At 43.6% G+C, this 14,507-nt stretch overlaps 1 protein-coding gene across 2 annotated transcripts in view; it reads left to right on the top strand.

Moving 5' to 3' along the window:
* Window positions 1–1,498: 1,498 nt before the first annotated feature.
* DNAJA3 (DnaJ heat shock protein family (Hsp40) member A3) overlaps window positions 1,499–14,507 on the top strand; it is a 34,454-nt gene continuing 21,445 nt past the window's right edge. For both annotated transcript variants that reach the window (XM_036280182.1, XM_036280183.1), the window contains exons 1-4: window positions 1,499–1,723; window positions 7,854–7,987; window positions 13,259–13,342; window positions 14,066–14,266. In XM_036280182.1, coding sequence (XP_036136075.1) covers window positions 1,513–1,723; window positions 7,854–7,987; window positions 13,259–13,342; window positions 14,066–14,266 — 630 coding nt within the window. In that variant the 5' untranslated portion in view covers window positions 1,499–1,512. The remainder of the gene's footprint in view (window positions 1,724–7,853; window positions 7,988–13,258; window positions 13,343–14,065; window positions 14,267–14,507) is intronic.

Raw genomic sequence — 14,507 nt, 5'->3', positions numbered from 1 at the left:
CTTTGGTCTGCAGGCCGAAGCTCTAACTGCTGAGCCAAACCAGCCGGGGTCCTAACCTCTTTAAATCGTTATCTTGCTGTGTGTGTGTGTTTATTTCTATTTCTTGCTTATTGATTGGTTTTAGAGAGAGAGAGAACCATCAATTTGTTGTTACACTTATCTATGCATTCATCGCTTGATTCTTATGTGTACCCTGAGTGGGGATTGAACCTGCAACCTTGGCATATCCAGAGGATGCTCTAACCAACTGAGCTACCTGCCAGGGCCTGGGCCAGTGGTTGTTAAAATTCTTTGAGTCTCAGAGCCTATAGAGAATTATATTGATGAAAGCTACAGATTAACATACACACAATTTTAGTGTACGAGGGGGAGAGACAAAAAGCACAAATCATCTCAAAACCACCCATAAATCCTCAGGTTCCCTTTCTATTATTTGTGTTGGTGGTGGTGGGAGTGTGAAAGTTGAAACTCCTTTAAGAGACTTACCAGGCAAGGTTTGCCTTTCTGGCCTCATATCCAGTCATACACCTTAAGTTTAGGGTTTATGCAATCAAGGTAAGCACTTTCCATCTTTAGGTATCTGCTTTTGAACTTCTTGCTACTTGGAATACTCTTCCTTCACGCCTACCTTACTCACTGTTCATTACTGGAATGTTACTTCTCAGGTGCCTTCCCTGACACCCCAACCCCCCAACCTCAGAGAAACCCCTTCACATGTGGGCCTGCAATCTATTAGATACTTATTACATAGCCATGATCACGTTATGTTAGTTGCTGAGGAGCCTGTCTCTCTCGATTTATCGTTGTGCTTCTCCGAAGCAGGGATGGTATGTCATTGATCATTGAATTCCCAATATTCTAGAACGTGCGTGACAACGTTTATTAAATTCGTTTGGCGGAACTAGGCTCTTACTCTGTGACCCGCAAGTTCACTGCAGGTTTGGAGACTAATATGCTTAGGAGAAACCTGAGCGACCAAAGTCCGCTGCGTGGGAAATCAGCCAGAGAAAGTGAGCTTGAGGACAGGCTTTGGGAGAACAGAAGAGACTCCAGCCGCTGGAGCTGACGCCGGGAGAGGAACGCTCACGCAAGCTGTCAGGGTCAGGAAGGAAGCCGCGCACTGCATGCTAGGATCTGCGCGACAGACGCCCCAAAGCACGCCAGGATTTGTAGTCCGGTCCCTTGCTGGGCACCCGAAACCAGTTACATCCAGCTACATTCAACCACGTCCTTACACAGGTAAGGTGCAGTCGTGATCGTCCAGCACATAATTACGAGGGTCTCTAGGGCGACTATATCTGGTAGTAGTCTTCAGAGCAAATCTCATTTTGGGGTAACCAGCAAGGCGAGTTAGGTACGACTAGGCTTGCGCTACGCTTGTGTTCCTGCGTACGCGCGCAGCGAGCCCCCGTCTCCACCCCTTTTCTGATGCGCCGGCGCTGCGTGCGCGCGAGTTGTCCTCGCGAGGCCTCCTTGAGCCGGGTGGCGCAAGCGCAGTGTCCCCGGGCCAAGATGGCGGCGCGGTGCTCCACACGCTGGTTGCTGGTGGCTGTGGGGACCCCTCGACCGCCGGCTGCAGCGGGGACAGGGGCCCGGCCGCCCAGGTGGGGCGTGGTGGGGGCGTCGCTGGGCCGCAAGCTGAGCGTTACTGCCCTCGTGCCTTCCCTAGGAGCTCGCGGCCCAGGGGCGCTACTGACATTGAGACCCGGTGTCAGCCTCACAGGTGAGGGCAGGCTCCGGCGCCGAGTCGGGGCTCCAGGGCCTAGAAGGGAGTGATTCACCTCGCTCCAGTTACGGGAGTAGCGGGGTGACGGGTGTTTTCCGATGTGTATGCGGAATTGGTTGGGGAGACGGGCAAGCAGGAGGCACAGATTCCTCAGTGACTACTCAGAAGAGGTGAACGAGGAATTGCTGCATGGAGCCCCGGCGGCGGGGGTGAAACGTCCCGTAGGCTGTGGACCTTCACCTCTGTCAACATTTCTGAAGGCCTTTTCCGGCCTGCGGCTGCCCCCTATCCCTATTCCTTTCTCTTTCCTACACTTTCTAGCCTGTAGCGGAAGGGAAGAGGTCACTGCCATTGGGTGAGCATCTGCTCTTGTGCCAGGCACTTTGTGCCTCATCTCACTTCACGGTAAAAACAACCCTGCAAAGTGGGAATTATCATCTCTATTTTAAAGAATGGTAAATTGAGGTTCCAGCAGAGGAACCGACCTGCGTAAGGTCATAAAGTTAGATTAATAAGAGTTGCCCCAAACCAGAGCTGTGCTTTCATAACTTTCACGCTTTCCACCACATAGTGTAAGTTGAAGGTTACAGTTAGTCTCTTTTAGAAGTCCTTAAGTTGGTTACTGTAATAAAAATGCAAACATTTATTGAGCACTTACTATGTAACAGACATGGACATTTTCATTTGATAGACACTGTTATTCCATTTTGTAGATTAAAAAAACTGAGGCTTAGATGTTAAACAACTTGTAGAATGTCACAAAGCTATAAAGTGTTAAAGCCTTGATTCAAAATCTGCTGCCTTTAGGTGCTTAGCCATGATAGTTTTTCATGTTGTGTGTTGTAGTTTCCATTCTTGTGACACAAGGAAGGAGGAAACATTGAGCAACATGTGCCTGAATTGTGCTGGTTGTTTGTGTCCCCTAGAATTTGTGCAAATGATATTTAAGCTATCTGTAACCTTACAAAGATGATTGGTTAAAGGGCCCTGACAAGATAATTTCCTATTGGGCTCCAGTTTTGTAATGATGTCATTAAAATATTAATAATTGTGACTACTTTGTACAATAAGCAAACTCACCTTCACCAGTGTGTGTGTATGTGTGTGTGTGTGAATTATTTCATCCCTTTGAGCCAATTTCCTTAATTGTGAAAATTATTCATTCACAGATATGTACTGAGAGCCTGTCAAATGCCAGCCACTGTTCTAGGTACTGGGGATATAAGATTGGCTTTGATTTTGATCAGGTGATCCCAATTTTTAATTTTGTTCCTGCCACCTGTATTTCCTCATGGGTGGAGCAGTAGTCTGCCCATTTCCTTGGGATTATTTGGAGTGGTGTCATTTTGTATATCTCAGATTAAGCAAAAGTGGTCATTTTTAGATTTTGCCAACATTTTCTTATGTGTAGCTAAATTTGTTCATATAACATTTGTACACGTTTGGGAAGCATTTTTTTTTTTATTCTTACCCGAGGACATTTTTCCATTTTTTGTTCAGCTAGAGTGGGAAGGAGAGAGAGAGAGAAACGTCGACGTGAAAGGGACACATCGAGTGGTTGCCACCCACATGACCATTCTAACCCAAGTACAAATTCTCTGCTTGTGATGTTGAACCTTTGCTACTGCCAGCCTCCTCATGGATTGGAGGGAGTAGGCAGGAGAGTTTGGAATGGGGAAGGGTAACAGCTCATTTCTGAGTGAAGAGGGGGTTGAGTACAGGAGCACTAGGAAACTAGCTCTAGTGTTTTTCTCAAATCTGACTGAAGAAAGACAACAGTGGTCTCCTACTGCTTCCACACTGTCTGCTTTTCATATTCCAGGAAGTCTAGGGTGCAGTTACAGAAACAAGTATTGGGGAAACAGACTGTAGATTTTCTTCCTGGTTCTGATTTTTAAAAAATTAATTTTAGAGAGAGAGAAAGAAACATCAATGTGAGAGAAAAACATTGATCAGTTGCCTCTGGTACACATCCCTACTGGGGATCGAACCCAAAACCTAGGTATATGCCTTGGTCAGGATTGAACCTGCAGCCTTTTGGTATACTGGACAACCAATGAGCCATCCAACCAAGGCTATCCCTTATCTTGACCCTTTCTTCCATATGCTGAACACCCTGGTTGTCTTTTGTGCTCAGATTAATTTTATTTTTATTTCTTTTGTTAATCCTCACCTAAGGATACTTTTCCATTGATCTTTTATTAGAGAGTGGAAGGGAGGGAGGGGGAGAGAGATACACATATAGATACATCCATGAGAGAGAGGCATATCGATTGGTTGCCTCTCGCAGGAGGTTGACTGGGGCCGGGGATCAAACCTGCAACCCAGATTTGTAAGCCTTTGACTGGAATCAAACTTCTGATCCCTTGGTCCATGAGCTGACACACTAACCACTGAGCCAGACCAGCCAGGGCCTCAGATTAATTTTTTAAGTAGTGTCTCAATCCTCCTTGTTTGTTTGTTTTTTGTTTTTAATATGTTTTTATTGATTTTTAGAGAGAGGAAGGGAGAGGAGAGAAACATTTGTGAGTGAGAAACATCGAACAGCTGCCTCCCATGTATCCCCTACTGGGGATTGGGCCTGCAACCTGGTCATGTGTCTTGACTGGGAATCAAACCCATGACCTCATGGGAAGATGCTCAGCTACAGAGCCACATTGGCGGGGCCTTGTTTATTTTGTTTGTTTGCTAGTTTGTTTTTGGGTTTTTTTTTTGAGAGCTCTTCCTCATGCAAACCTGATTACTTCCCTATTTAACACTTGCAGTGGCTTCCTATTGCCCTCAGGATAAAATCCAAACTCTTAGCATAGCTCAAAGGCCCTTCTGTTTATTTCTAGGCCCCATTAATAATCATTTCTAACCACCCCTCTGCCATTACCACACCACCATACACAGGCTGATGTAGATGCCGGTGTGGGTGGGTGTGTGCGTGTACGTGCACAGTCTCCAGTCTAGTACCTGCAATTCCTAAATGCACAGGAATGAACTACTCCCTCTAAACCAAAAGTGATCATAAGACTTAGTTACCAAACAAGGCACTTTTGAAAGTGAAAGGGGATGCTGTTGTAAATAATGCCAGGAAGACCCACGTAAATCTGGGAGGATTTAAATCCCTCCTTAGTCTACAGTTTAACAGCAGGAGCCTTAGAAGACCTTCCCTAATTTTTTTTTTTTAATCCTCATCCGAGGATATTTTTTTCCATTTATCTTCAGATTGAGAGGGACAGAGAGAAAGAAAGAAACATCAATGTGAGAAAGAAACATCGAGCCCTCGCCTGTTTTGCTCAGTGGTTAGAGCGTTGGCCCCGCAGATCGGAGAGACCCGGGTTCTTTTCCCGCTAAGGGCACGTACCTTGGTGGCAGTTTGTCCCCGGCCCTAGTTGGGGTTGTGTGGGTGGCAGCCACTCAATGTGTCTCTCTCACATTGATGTTTCTCTCTCTCTGTTCCTTCCTCTCTCCCTCCTGCTCTATCTGAAGATGAATGCAAAAATATCCTAGGTTGAGGATTAAAAAAGAAAGAAAGAAAGAAAGAAAGAAAGAAAGAAAGAAAGAAAGAAAGAAAGAAAGAAAGAAAGAAAGAAAAAGATTTGGTTGCTTCCTGTATGACCCGACCAGACCAGAGCTGCAGAAAGATCTGCAACTGAAGTATGTTCCCTTGACTGGAGTCGAATCTGAGACTTTGGTCTGAGGGCTGATGCTCTACCGCTGAGCCAAACGGCCAGGGCTTTTCCCTAAATTCTTAAATCGGGTTGCCAGTGGGGTGATTTTTACCCTTCAAGTGGTGTTTAGTAATGTCTGGAGATGTTTTTACTTGCCAGCTTGGGGGTGGGAGAAGGGATGGGTGGTACTACTGGTAACTAGTTGGCCAGGGGTGCTGCAATACATCCTACAATACATACTAGGTGTATATGCTAAGACCGCCATAACAAAGTACCATAAACTTGATGGCTTAAACAACAGAAACTTATTTTCTTTTTATTCTAGTTATGGAGGCTAGAAGTCCAAGGTCAGTGTTTTGTCAGGATTGTTTCAAAGCTCCTATCACCAAATACAATCACCTTCAGAGGTGCTGGACGTTGGGACTTCAACTTACGGGTTTGGAGATGGGGCTCACATTTTGGCCCATAATAATAGGACCGCTCCTACTTTCCTGCCCTTTGGAAACTGATTCCATCCTCCACTGTGAGGACTGAGAATCCCTGGTTAGGTGACCCTTTTGTGCACTTTCACTACGTGTGTATGCTTATATATCTTCACACATTGCCTTCCAGACTCCCCTATGGGACTGCTGAACTCCTTGAAGGCATTGGCTTTGACTCTTATACATCTTGTATCCTCAGTGCCTAGTATAGTGTTAAGATCTTGAATAAATGTAAGCTCCAGGAAGATAGTGCCTTTAAATGGCTTGCTGTCATATCCCCAACGTGAAGCCTAGTGCCTGATTGGTGCTCAGTATTTGCTGAATGAATAAATGGTAAATATTTGTAAGTATGTGCTGAATGAATGAATGAATGAATGAATGAATGAATAGTGAATACAGAAGCTTCTCTACAGACAAACATTTAACTTAAAAACCTGTAGCTACCTCATGATCTCATTCTTGACCCTCCTCTCCCTTGTGCCTTAACTCCTCCCCACAACTTTACTCCCCTTTCTTCCATTTGTCACAGGATGGGTTGAGGGTTAGGAGGCAGCACTGGAGATTGTAGAGCAGCTCCTCCAGCTTCACTTTGTGACAGTGAAGTTAGCTCTCTTCTTCATGCACAAAGGGCAGTTGAGTAGATGTGTCTGTTGGCCTTTCCTCCTAGCTGCTGATGCAAGAGACCTGAAAGGCAGGGCATATGGCTGCCTTTCTTTGCTTTGATTCCTTTCAGGTTGTCTCCTCTGCTAAACAGGTTCTGGCTCAGGGCCTTTAAATCTTGTGTGTTTGTATATGTGTATTGTTTTTAGGGGAGGGGTTTTCAATGCTTTTCTATCAGATTCTCTGAGGAATGTGTGACTCTAAAGACTGAGAACCATTTTGTTAACATAGTGGTTCCCAAACTTGAGCATTCAACAGGATCTTCACTTGGAGGATTGTTAAACAAGTCCTACTAGGACCCACCTCCAGAATTTCTGATTGAGGTGTGGGGTGGGGCCTGAAAATGTACATTTCTAACAGGCTGATGCTGCTGGTCTTGGGACTATACTCTGAGTGCCACCCTACCCTGTAAGCAGATATCCAAGGTTGATTGGTAGAAGGAAAGAACCTGGGGAGTTGTTAAGCATGGAGACAAAGTGTATGAAAATATCTGGCATGTGGTTGGTTCTCAAGCAGTGAATGGGAGCTAAGTCCCCCTTTTTTTTTTTTAATCCTCACCCAAGGACATTTTTCCATTTTTTGTTCAGATAGAGTGGAAAGGGGAGAGAGAGAGAGAAAAAAACATCGACGTGAAAGGGACACATCGAGTGGTTGCCACCCGCACGACCCAACCAGGGCCGGGGACAAACTGCAACCAAGGTACATGCCCTTAGCGGGAACCAAACCCGGATCTCTCTGGACCGCAGGCCGACACTCTAACCGCTGAGCCAAACCGGCCAGGGCACTAAGTCCCTTTTTTAAAAATTTGTTTTTATTGATTTTAGAGAGAGAGAAAGGAAGAGGGGGAGAGAGAGAGAGAAACATTGATGAGAGAGAAATAGTGATCAGCAGCCTCCTGCATGTCCCCCATGGTGGTCGGGCCAAAACTCTGGCATGTGCCCTGACCAGGAATCAAACCAGTGACCTTTCAGTGCATGGGATGATGCTCAACCAACTGAACCAGGCCATCCGGGTGCTAAGTCCCTTTTTAATTATCTCCAGGTAAAATCCCCCATCTGGGGTTCAGTTTGTTTGGTGAATAAATGGGGATACATCCGTAGTTTAATCCAGCAGGATCAGCCCCACTTAATTTTATATTGACATGTTTTATATTCTTTGTATACAGTGGCCCTTAGCCAGTTTGGTCTTCATTGGGCTTGGAGGAGAACAGACCCTAAAGTTGTGATCTGTTTGCTACTTCACAGGTATAACCTGGCTAGTTTACTCACAATTTCCTTTTGTTGAGCATATTCTCAGACTGATTTTCTTTCCTTTTTTCTTTTTTAGGAATAAAAAGTTACCCTTTTGTTTGTACTGCCTCTTTCCACACGAGCACCCCTTTGGCCAAAGAGGATTATTACCAGATATTAGGAGTGCCCCGAAATGCCAGCCAGAAAGAGATCAAGAAGGCCTATTATCAGGTATGTGTGGAAGTCAGATTTTAGAGACAAAATTCTAGAAGGAATATTAATCTAGTCTGCTACTGATCAGTGCGGTGTATATGCCCATATGTATAGGACATAGGCGGCTGACAGGATAGAATTATATTGTAAGATGGGCTTTGTTGGACTGTTTTTCAGTGTATGATGCTATCTATACCCATTAATGCTTCAGAAAAGAGGAGTCAGAACCAGAGATTTAAAAAATCTTTTTCCATAACTGTTTTTATACTTAAATTTATATTTTCTTTATTGATTTTAGAGAGAGCGAGAGAGTAAGGGAGAGGGAGAGAGGGATAGAAACATCGATGAGAGAGAACATTGATTGGCTGCCTCCTGCATGCCCCACACTGGGGATCTGGCCCACAACCTGGACATGTGCCCTGACTGGGAATCATACCGGCGACCTCTTGGTGCATGGGTTGGCACTAAACCACTGAGCCACACCAGCTGGGCTTTATACTTAAATTTATTCTGCACCATCTGAATCAGTAGGCATGCTTGTTTAAGTTTTAGGTAGTTATTCTTTGCATTTAGATAAAAGTTTATGTACTCAGAATTATTTTGTTTCTTAACTCAGAAAATGTGAAATTCCTATCATTGTATCCCAGAATTTATTAGTGCTGATTGGTATAGTGGCATGTGTGTTATCTAGGTCAGTGGTTCCCAGATTTTTGCTCTGATCAAAATTAAAATTAAAGTTAAAAGGGGGCACCAGTGTAGAATTGTCAGCTTTTGTATTTTGCCTAACATAGATATTAAAAATAACAAGTCATTGGTAAAAAGAAAGAGCATCTAAATACCATAAAAATAGGAAAGTCATAATATCAGAATAAAGAAGAGATCTTTAAATTAAATGCAATGTAAATACAAAAATATATTACCTTTATGAAAAATTTACTACAGGATTGTTTAAATTAAAAAAAATTTTGCCCTGGCCAGTTTGGCTCAGTGGTTAAAGCGTTGGGCAGCGAACCAGAGAGTCCCGGGTTCGTTCCCGCTAAGGGCATGTACCTCAGTTGCAGTTTGTCCCCGCCCCGGTTGGGGTCATGTAGGTGGCAACCAGTCATTTTATCTCTCTCACGTTGATGTTTCTCGCTCTCTCTTCCCCCTGCTCTATCTGAAGATAAATGCAAAAATATCCTCAGGTGAGGATAAAAAAAAAAAAAAAAAAAAAGTTTTTCGTGCCCTGACCGGTTTGGCTCAGCGTTTAGAGCGTTGGCCCATGGACCAATGAGTCGCAGGTTCAATTCCAATCGGGCACGTACCTCGGTCGTGGTTAGTCCCCGGCCCTGGTCTGGTCATGCAGGAGGCAACAGTCAATGTGGTCTATCACATCGATGTTTCTCTCTGTCTTTCTCTCTCTCTCCCTCCCACTCTGTCTGATAATAAATAGAAAAATATCTTCAGGTGAGAAATTAGAAAAAAATTTATTTGTGTGTGTGTGAGCAAAAACTTTGTCCAAGGCCAGAACCAAGTACTGATTAAGACCAGACCTAAATCAGCTTAAGGCTTGGATGACTACTTCCTCCTCTTACTTTTTAAAAAATGTACAGTTCATTGGTTTTTAGTATATTTAGAATTGTATAATCATCACAGTCAGTTGTAGAACATTTTCAACAACTCAGAGAGAGACCCCATACCATTAGCACTTACACCTCATTCTTTCTCCTCTGCCCTTGCAATTGCTAACCTGCTTTCTATCTCTATGGATTTGCCTAGTCTAGATATTTCTTAGAAATGAAATCATACAACATATGGCCTTTAATTACTGTCTTTTTTCACCTTAGCACCTTTTCAAGGTTCATCCATGTTGTAGCATGTATCAGTACTTCATTCCTTTTAATGGTCAAATAATAGTCCATTACATGGATATACTGCATTTTATTTATCCATTTATCAGTTGATGGATATTTGGATTGTTTTCACTTTTTGCTATTATGAGTAGTAGTGCTGTGAACATCCATGTATAATTTTTGTGTAGACTTATGTTTTCATTTCTCTTGGGTATGTACATATACATAGGAATAGAATTGTTGGGTCAAATGATAACTGTGCTTAACCTTTTGAGGAACTGCTAGATGTTTTCTTTTTTTAATCCTCACCTGAGGACATTTTTTTGTTTTTTGTTCAGATAGAGTGGGAGGGTGAGAGAGGAAGAGACAGAGAGAGAAACATCGACGTGAAAGGGATACATCGAGTGGTTGCCAGCCACAAGACCCAACCAGGGCCGGGGACAAACTGCAACCGAGGTACATGCCCTTAGCGGGAATCGAACCTGGGTCTCTCCAGACCTCAGGCCGACGCTCTAACTCCTGAGCCAAACCGGCCAGGGTGGAACTGCTAGACGTTTTCAAAGCAGCTGCACCATTTTACATTCTCACCAGCAGTGTATAGGTTTCTAATCTCTCCACATCCTGGCCAACATTGTCTTTTTCACTCTAGACACCCTAGTGGGTATGAAGTGGTATCTCTGTGGTTTTTGATCTGCTTTTCCCTGGTGGCTAATGATGTTGATCATCTTTCATGTGATTATCAGCCATTTGTTGTAAATGTTTTTCAGACTCTTTGCACATTTTTCTCTTTTTTTAAAAAAATTATTTTATCCTAGCCACCTCAAGGCTTTGTACACATTTGCATTTTTGGTTTTTAATCCTCACCCGAGGACATTTTTTACTTTTATCTTCAGATAGAGCAGGAGGGAGAGAGGGAGGAAGAGAGAGAGAGCGAAACATCAATGTGAGAGAGACACATTGAGTGGTTGCCACCCACATGACCCCAACTGGGGCTGGGGTCAAACTGCAACCAAGGTCGTGCCCTTAGCACGAACCAAGCCTGGTACTCTGTAGTTCGCAGGCCGATGCTCTAACCGCTGAGCCAAACCAGCCAGGGCCCTTTGTACATTTTTCTGAGTTAATCTTTTTATTACTGTGTTGTAATGGAATGAGCAAAGGCACTAGGGAAGAAAGCAGAGATACTGGCTTGGGAAGAGTTGAACAGTATATCTCTTTTGACCTGGAAGGTAAGGTACCTGATGCAAGGTTTGGAGAAGCTGGACAAGATGGAGGCTACAGTCAAATTAATGGGCATTTGAGGCCCTTAGCAAGTGCTAGAGACTTATTTTATTTTATTTTTTGTTAATCTTCACCTGAGGATATTTTTCCGTTGATTTTTAGGTAAGGGTGGAAGGGAGGGAGAGACACATTGAGTATGTGCCCTTGACTGGAAATTGAACCTGTGACCCTTTGGTTTGCTGGCTGACGCTCTAGCTGCTGAGTCTAAACGGCCAGGGCTAGAGACTTAATTTAAAAGAGAGTAGGGAACCATTTAAGGTTTTAGTTGTGGAAATAAAAAGATTATGTAAAGGTGTGCTATTTAAAACTGGAAATTTTTTTTTTGTTTTGTTAATCCTCACCCAAGCATATGTTTTCGTTGATTTTTATTTTTTTATTTTTTTTTATCCTCACCCGAGGATATTTTTCCATTTTTTGTACAGATAGAGTGGGAGGGAGAGAGAGAGAGAAACATCGACGTGAAGGGACACATCGAGTGGCTGCCACCCGCACGACCAACCAGGGCCAGGGACAAACTGCAACCGAAGTACGTGCCCTTAGCGGGAACCGAACCCGGGTCTCTCCGGACCGCAGGCCGACACTCTAACCGCTGAGCCAAACTGGCCAGGGCTGTCTCCGTTGATTTTTAGATAGAGTGGAAGGGAGGGAGGGAAAGAGAGAGAGAGAAATATCAATGTGAGAGAGACACATTGATTGGATGCCTTCTGCACGACCCCTTCCGGGGCTAGGGATCGAACCTGTAACCTAGGTATATGCCCTTGACTGGGAATTGAACCTGTGACCCTTTGGGCCACAGATCGATGGTCTAACCGCTGAGCCAAAACAGCCAGGGCTAAAACTGGAAATTTAAAAAAATTTTTTTTTTCTCAGATGGAGTAGGAGGGAGAGAGAGAGAGAGAAACATCGATGTGAAAGGGACACATCGAGCGGCTGCCACCCACACAACCCAACTAGGGCCTGGGACAAACTGCAACCGTGGTACATGCCCTTAGTGGGAACCGAACCCGGGTCTCTCTGGACCGTAGGCCGACACTCCAACCACTGAGCCAAACCGGCCAGGGTAGAAATTTAAAAATTTTTAAAGTTGCCTTTATGGAGCAGTTACTGGACTCAGACCTTGATAAAGCTTTGTATATGTTACATCATTTAATCTTCATAGCAAGAGGCTTGGTGAGGTTATGACATGCATCCAAGGCCACACAGCTAATATGCGACAGATCTTTCTGACTGTAAAAGGCCTATCTTCTTCTTGTGCTGATTTCATGTTTCAGCATATCTTGTCTTGGAGTTTGGGACCAGCCAATGGACAGACATATCTTGCGTTGGCATTGGAACCAGACTTGCCCACTGTAATCTACTGGCAGTGCTTGAGACAATCCCCCTCCCTTGAGAACTTAGCTCACAGCCTCTGACATGCTTCCATATACTGGTGTGAGGACCAGCAATTCCAGAAGCAGATTAAGTAGCCAGCTGCTGGCAATGATGGAGCCAGAGAGCCTCCCAAGTCACTGTCAGCTCTAGGATTCTGTTTCTGTGCACCTCCTTGCCCTCATGTAAGGGACCTGTGGTAATCCAGCAAACAATGGTGAACACCTACAAAGCACGTAGCACTACTCAGTGCAGCTAGAAGGTAGCTTTTGTTTTACAGCTGCTCAGCACACCGTGTTCTCTGGACAGCCAAGTGAGATTTAGTTTTGTTTTTAATATTTAAATCTGTGTTTTGAATAGTAGTATATTCCCCTTGTTCGGAATTCAGAAAGTACAAGGTAGTATACAATGAAGAGTCTTCCTCTTTTCTATTCATCCATATCTCTCCTATAGCAGTGTAATCAGTTTATTGTATGTTCTTCCAAAAATAATTTATATTCATCCAGTATTTTTCTCTCTTTTTACATAGATGAAAGAGTACCAGATACACTATTTTGCATCTTTCACAAAGGTGCCCAGGTTCTAAAGAATTAGTTGTTATTTTTGATAGAAATTTGTTGTGGTTGAAAAACATGTACATACCTCAGATTTGAAGAGATGGTTTATTTTGATATCTTAAGCCTTGTTTTATTGCTATTGTTTGTAAAATCTTAGAAAACTGCTATAAAGGAGGCAAAATTGTGACTGGTATTTGGGGTTCAATTTTAGTAATCATTTTGTGTCCATGGTAATTTATCATTTCCTCCCATAGCTTGCCAAGAAATATCACCCAGACACAAATAAGGATGATCCCAAAGCCAAGGAGAAGTTCTCCCAGCTGGCAGAAGCCTATGAGGTAACATAACCTCCTGGTGTGTGTGCAGTCACTGTCATTCAGCTGCACTCATGCATCAGAGTATGCTGCAAAGGGCAGCCTGATGTGTCATAAGGTCCAGTATAAAGGCTGTGTCCCTGTACCAGATCATCTCAGTAAAGGAAAAAGAGATCGCCAGGTCTCATACTAGATGTTACTTGGAATCTCAATGAAAAACAGGATCCAATTTGTATTAACAAAGCTTGGATTTCTAGCTAGGTTGGGGAACACCTTGTTGAATTAATTCCACACCTATTTCATCACCCTTCCTACTTAGGGCATTGCTTTCTGGTAGGGATGGTGGATCCTGTAAAAGTAGAAGACCACCACTGCCCTGGAGGAATTTAAAATGTAATCAGAGGGACAGAACATGCAGGAAACTACTGAAGAATTCTAGAGTTATTTAAAAGTGGACCTTCTTCCCAGAGTGACCATGCCGAAGGAATTCAGGATATGTAGGATATCAAATACCTACTCTGTGTGTGTAGATTTCCCCCAAAACTTTTGAGAGTAAGTCACAGACTTTGTATCTTTTTATTCCTAAGTATTTCTATATTTTCTAAGAATAAGAATATTCTTTCTCACAACTACAGAACAATTGTCAAAATCAGAACATTTACTGTTGATCATTGTTTATATTTGGTGTCTATGTCCCTGGGTCTTGGGAGAACTAGGGACACTTAACTACTGTGCCTTTTGTGGAAGGTGCTGAGTGATGAAATGAAGAGGAAGCAGTATGATGCCTATGGCTCCACTGGCTTTGATCCTGGGGCTGGTGGCTCTGGGCAGAGCTACTGGAAAGGAGGCCCCACTGTCGACCCAGAGGAGCTCTTTAGGAAGATCTTTGGGGAGTTCTCGTCATCTTCTTTTGGAGATTTCCAGAGTGTATTCAGTCAGCCTCAGGAGGTAAGCTCAATTTTAGCTGCTAAATGCATGATGCAAACAGATTTTATCAATTTCTGTTTCTCAAAGAAAAAGGCAGAGCAGCTTAAATGGAATGATCTGAAGGCAGCCATTTTGGTAAGAAATAATTCCAAAATTTGAAAAATTATATAGGTAATAATGTGTGCATCTGTTTTGACTTGAGTCTTGCAGTTGCTTAACTAGGCAGCACCTAAGGGTCTCAGAGTCCATTATTAGGGTGCAT

The sequence above is a fragment of the Molossus molossus genome, unplaced genomic scaffold (assembly GCF_014108415.1).
Source record: "Molossus molossus isolate mMolMol1 unplaced genomic scaffold, mMolMol1.p scaffold_m16_p_3, whole genome shotgun sequence".
Classification (NCBI taxonomy): Eukaryota; Metazoa; Chordata; class Mammalia; order Chiroptera; family Molossidae; genus Molossus; species Molossus molossus.
This window is presented reverse-complemented; position numbering and strand designations above follow the sequence as displayed.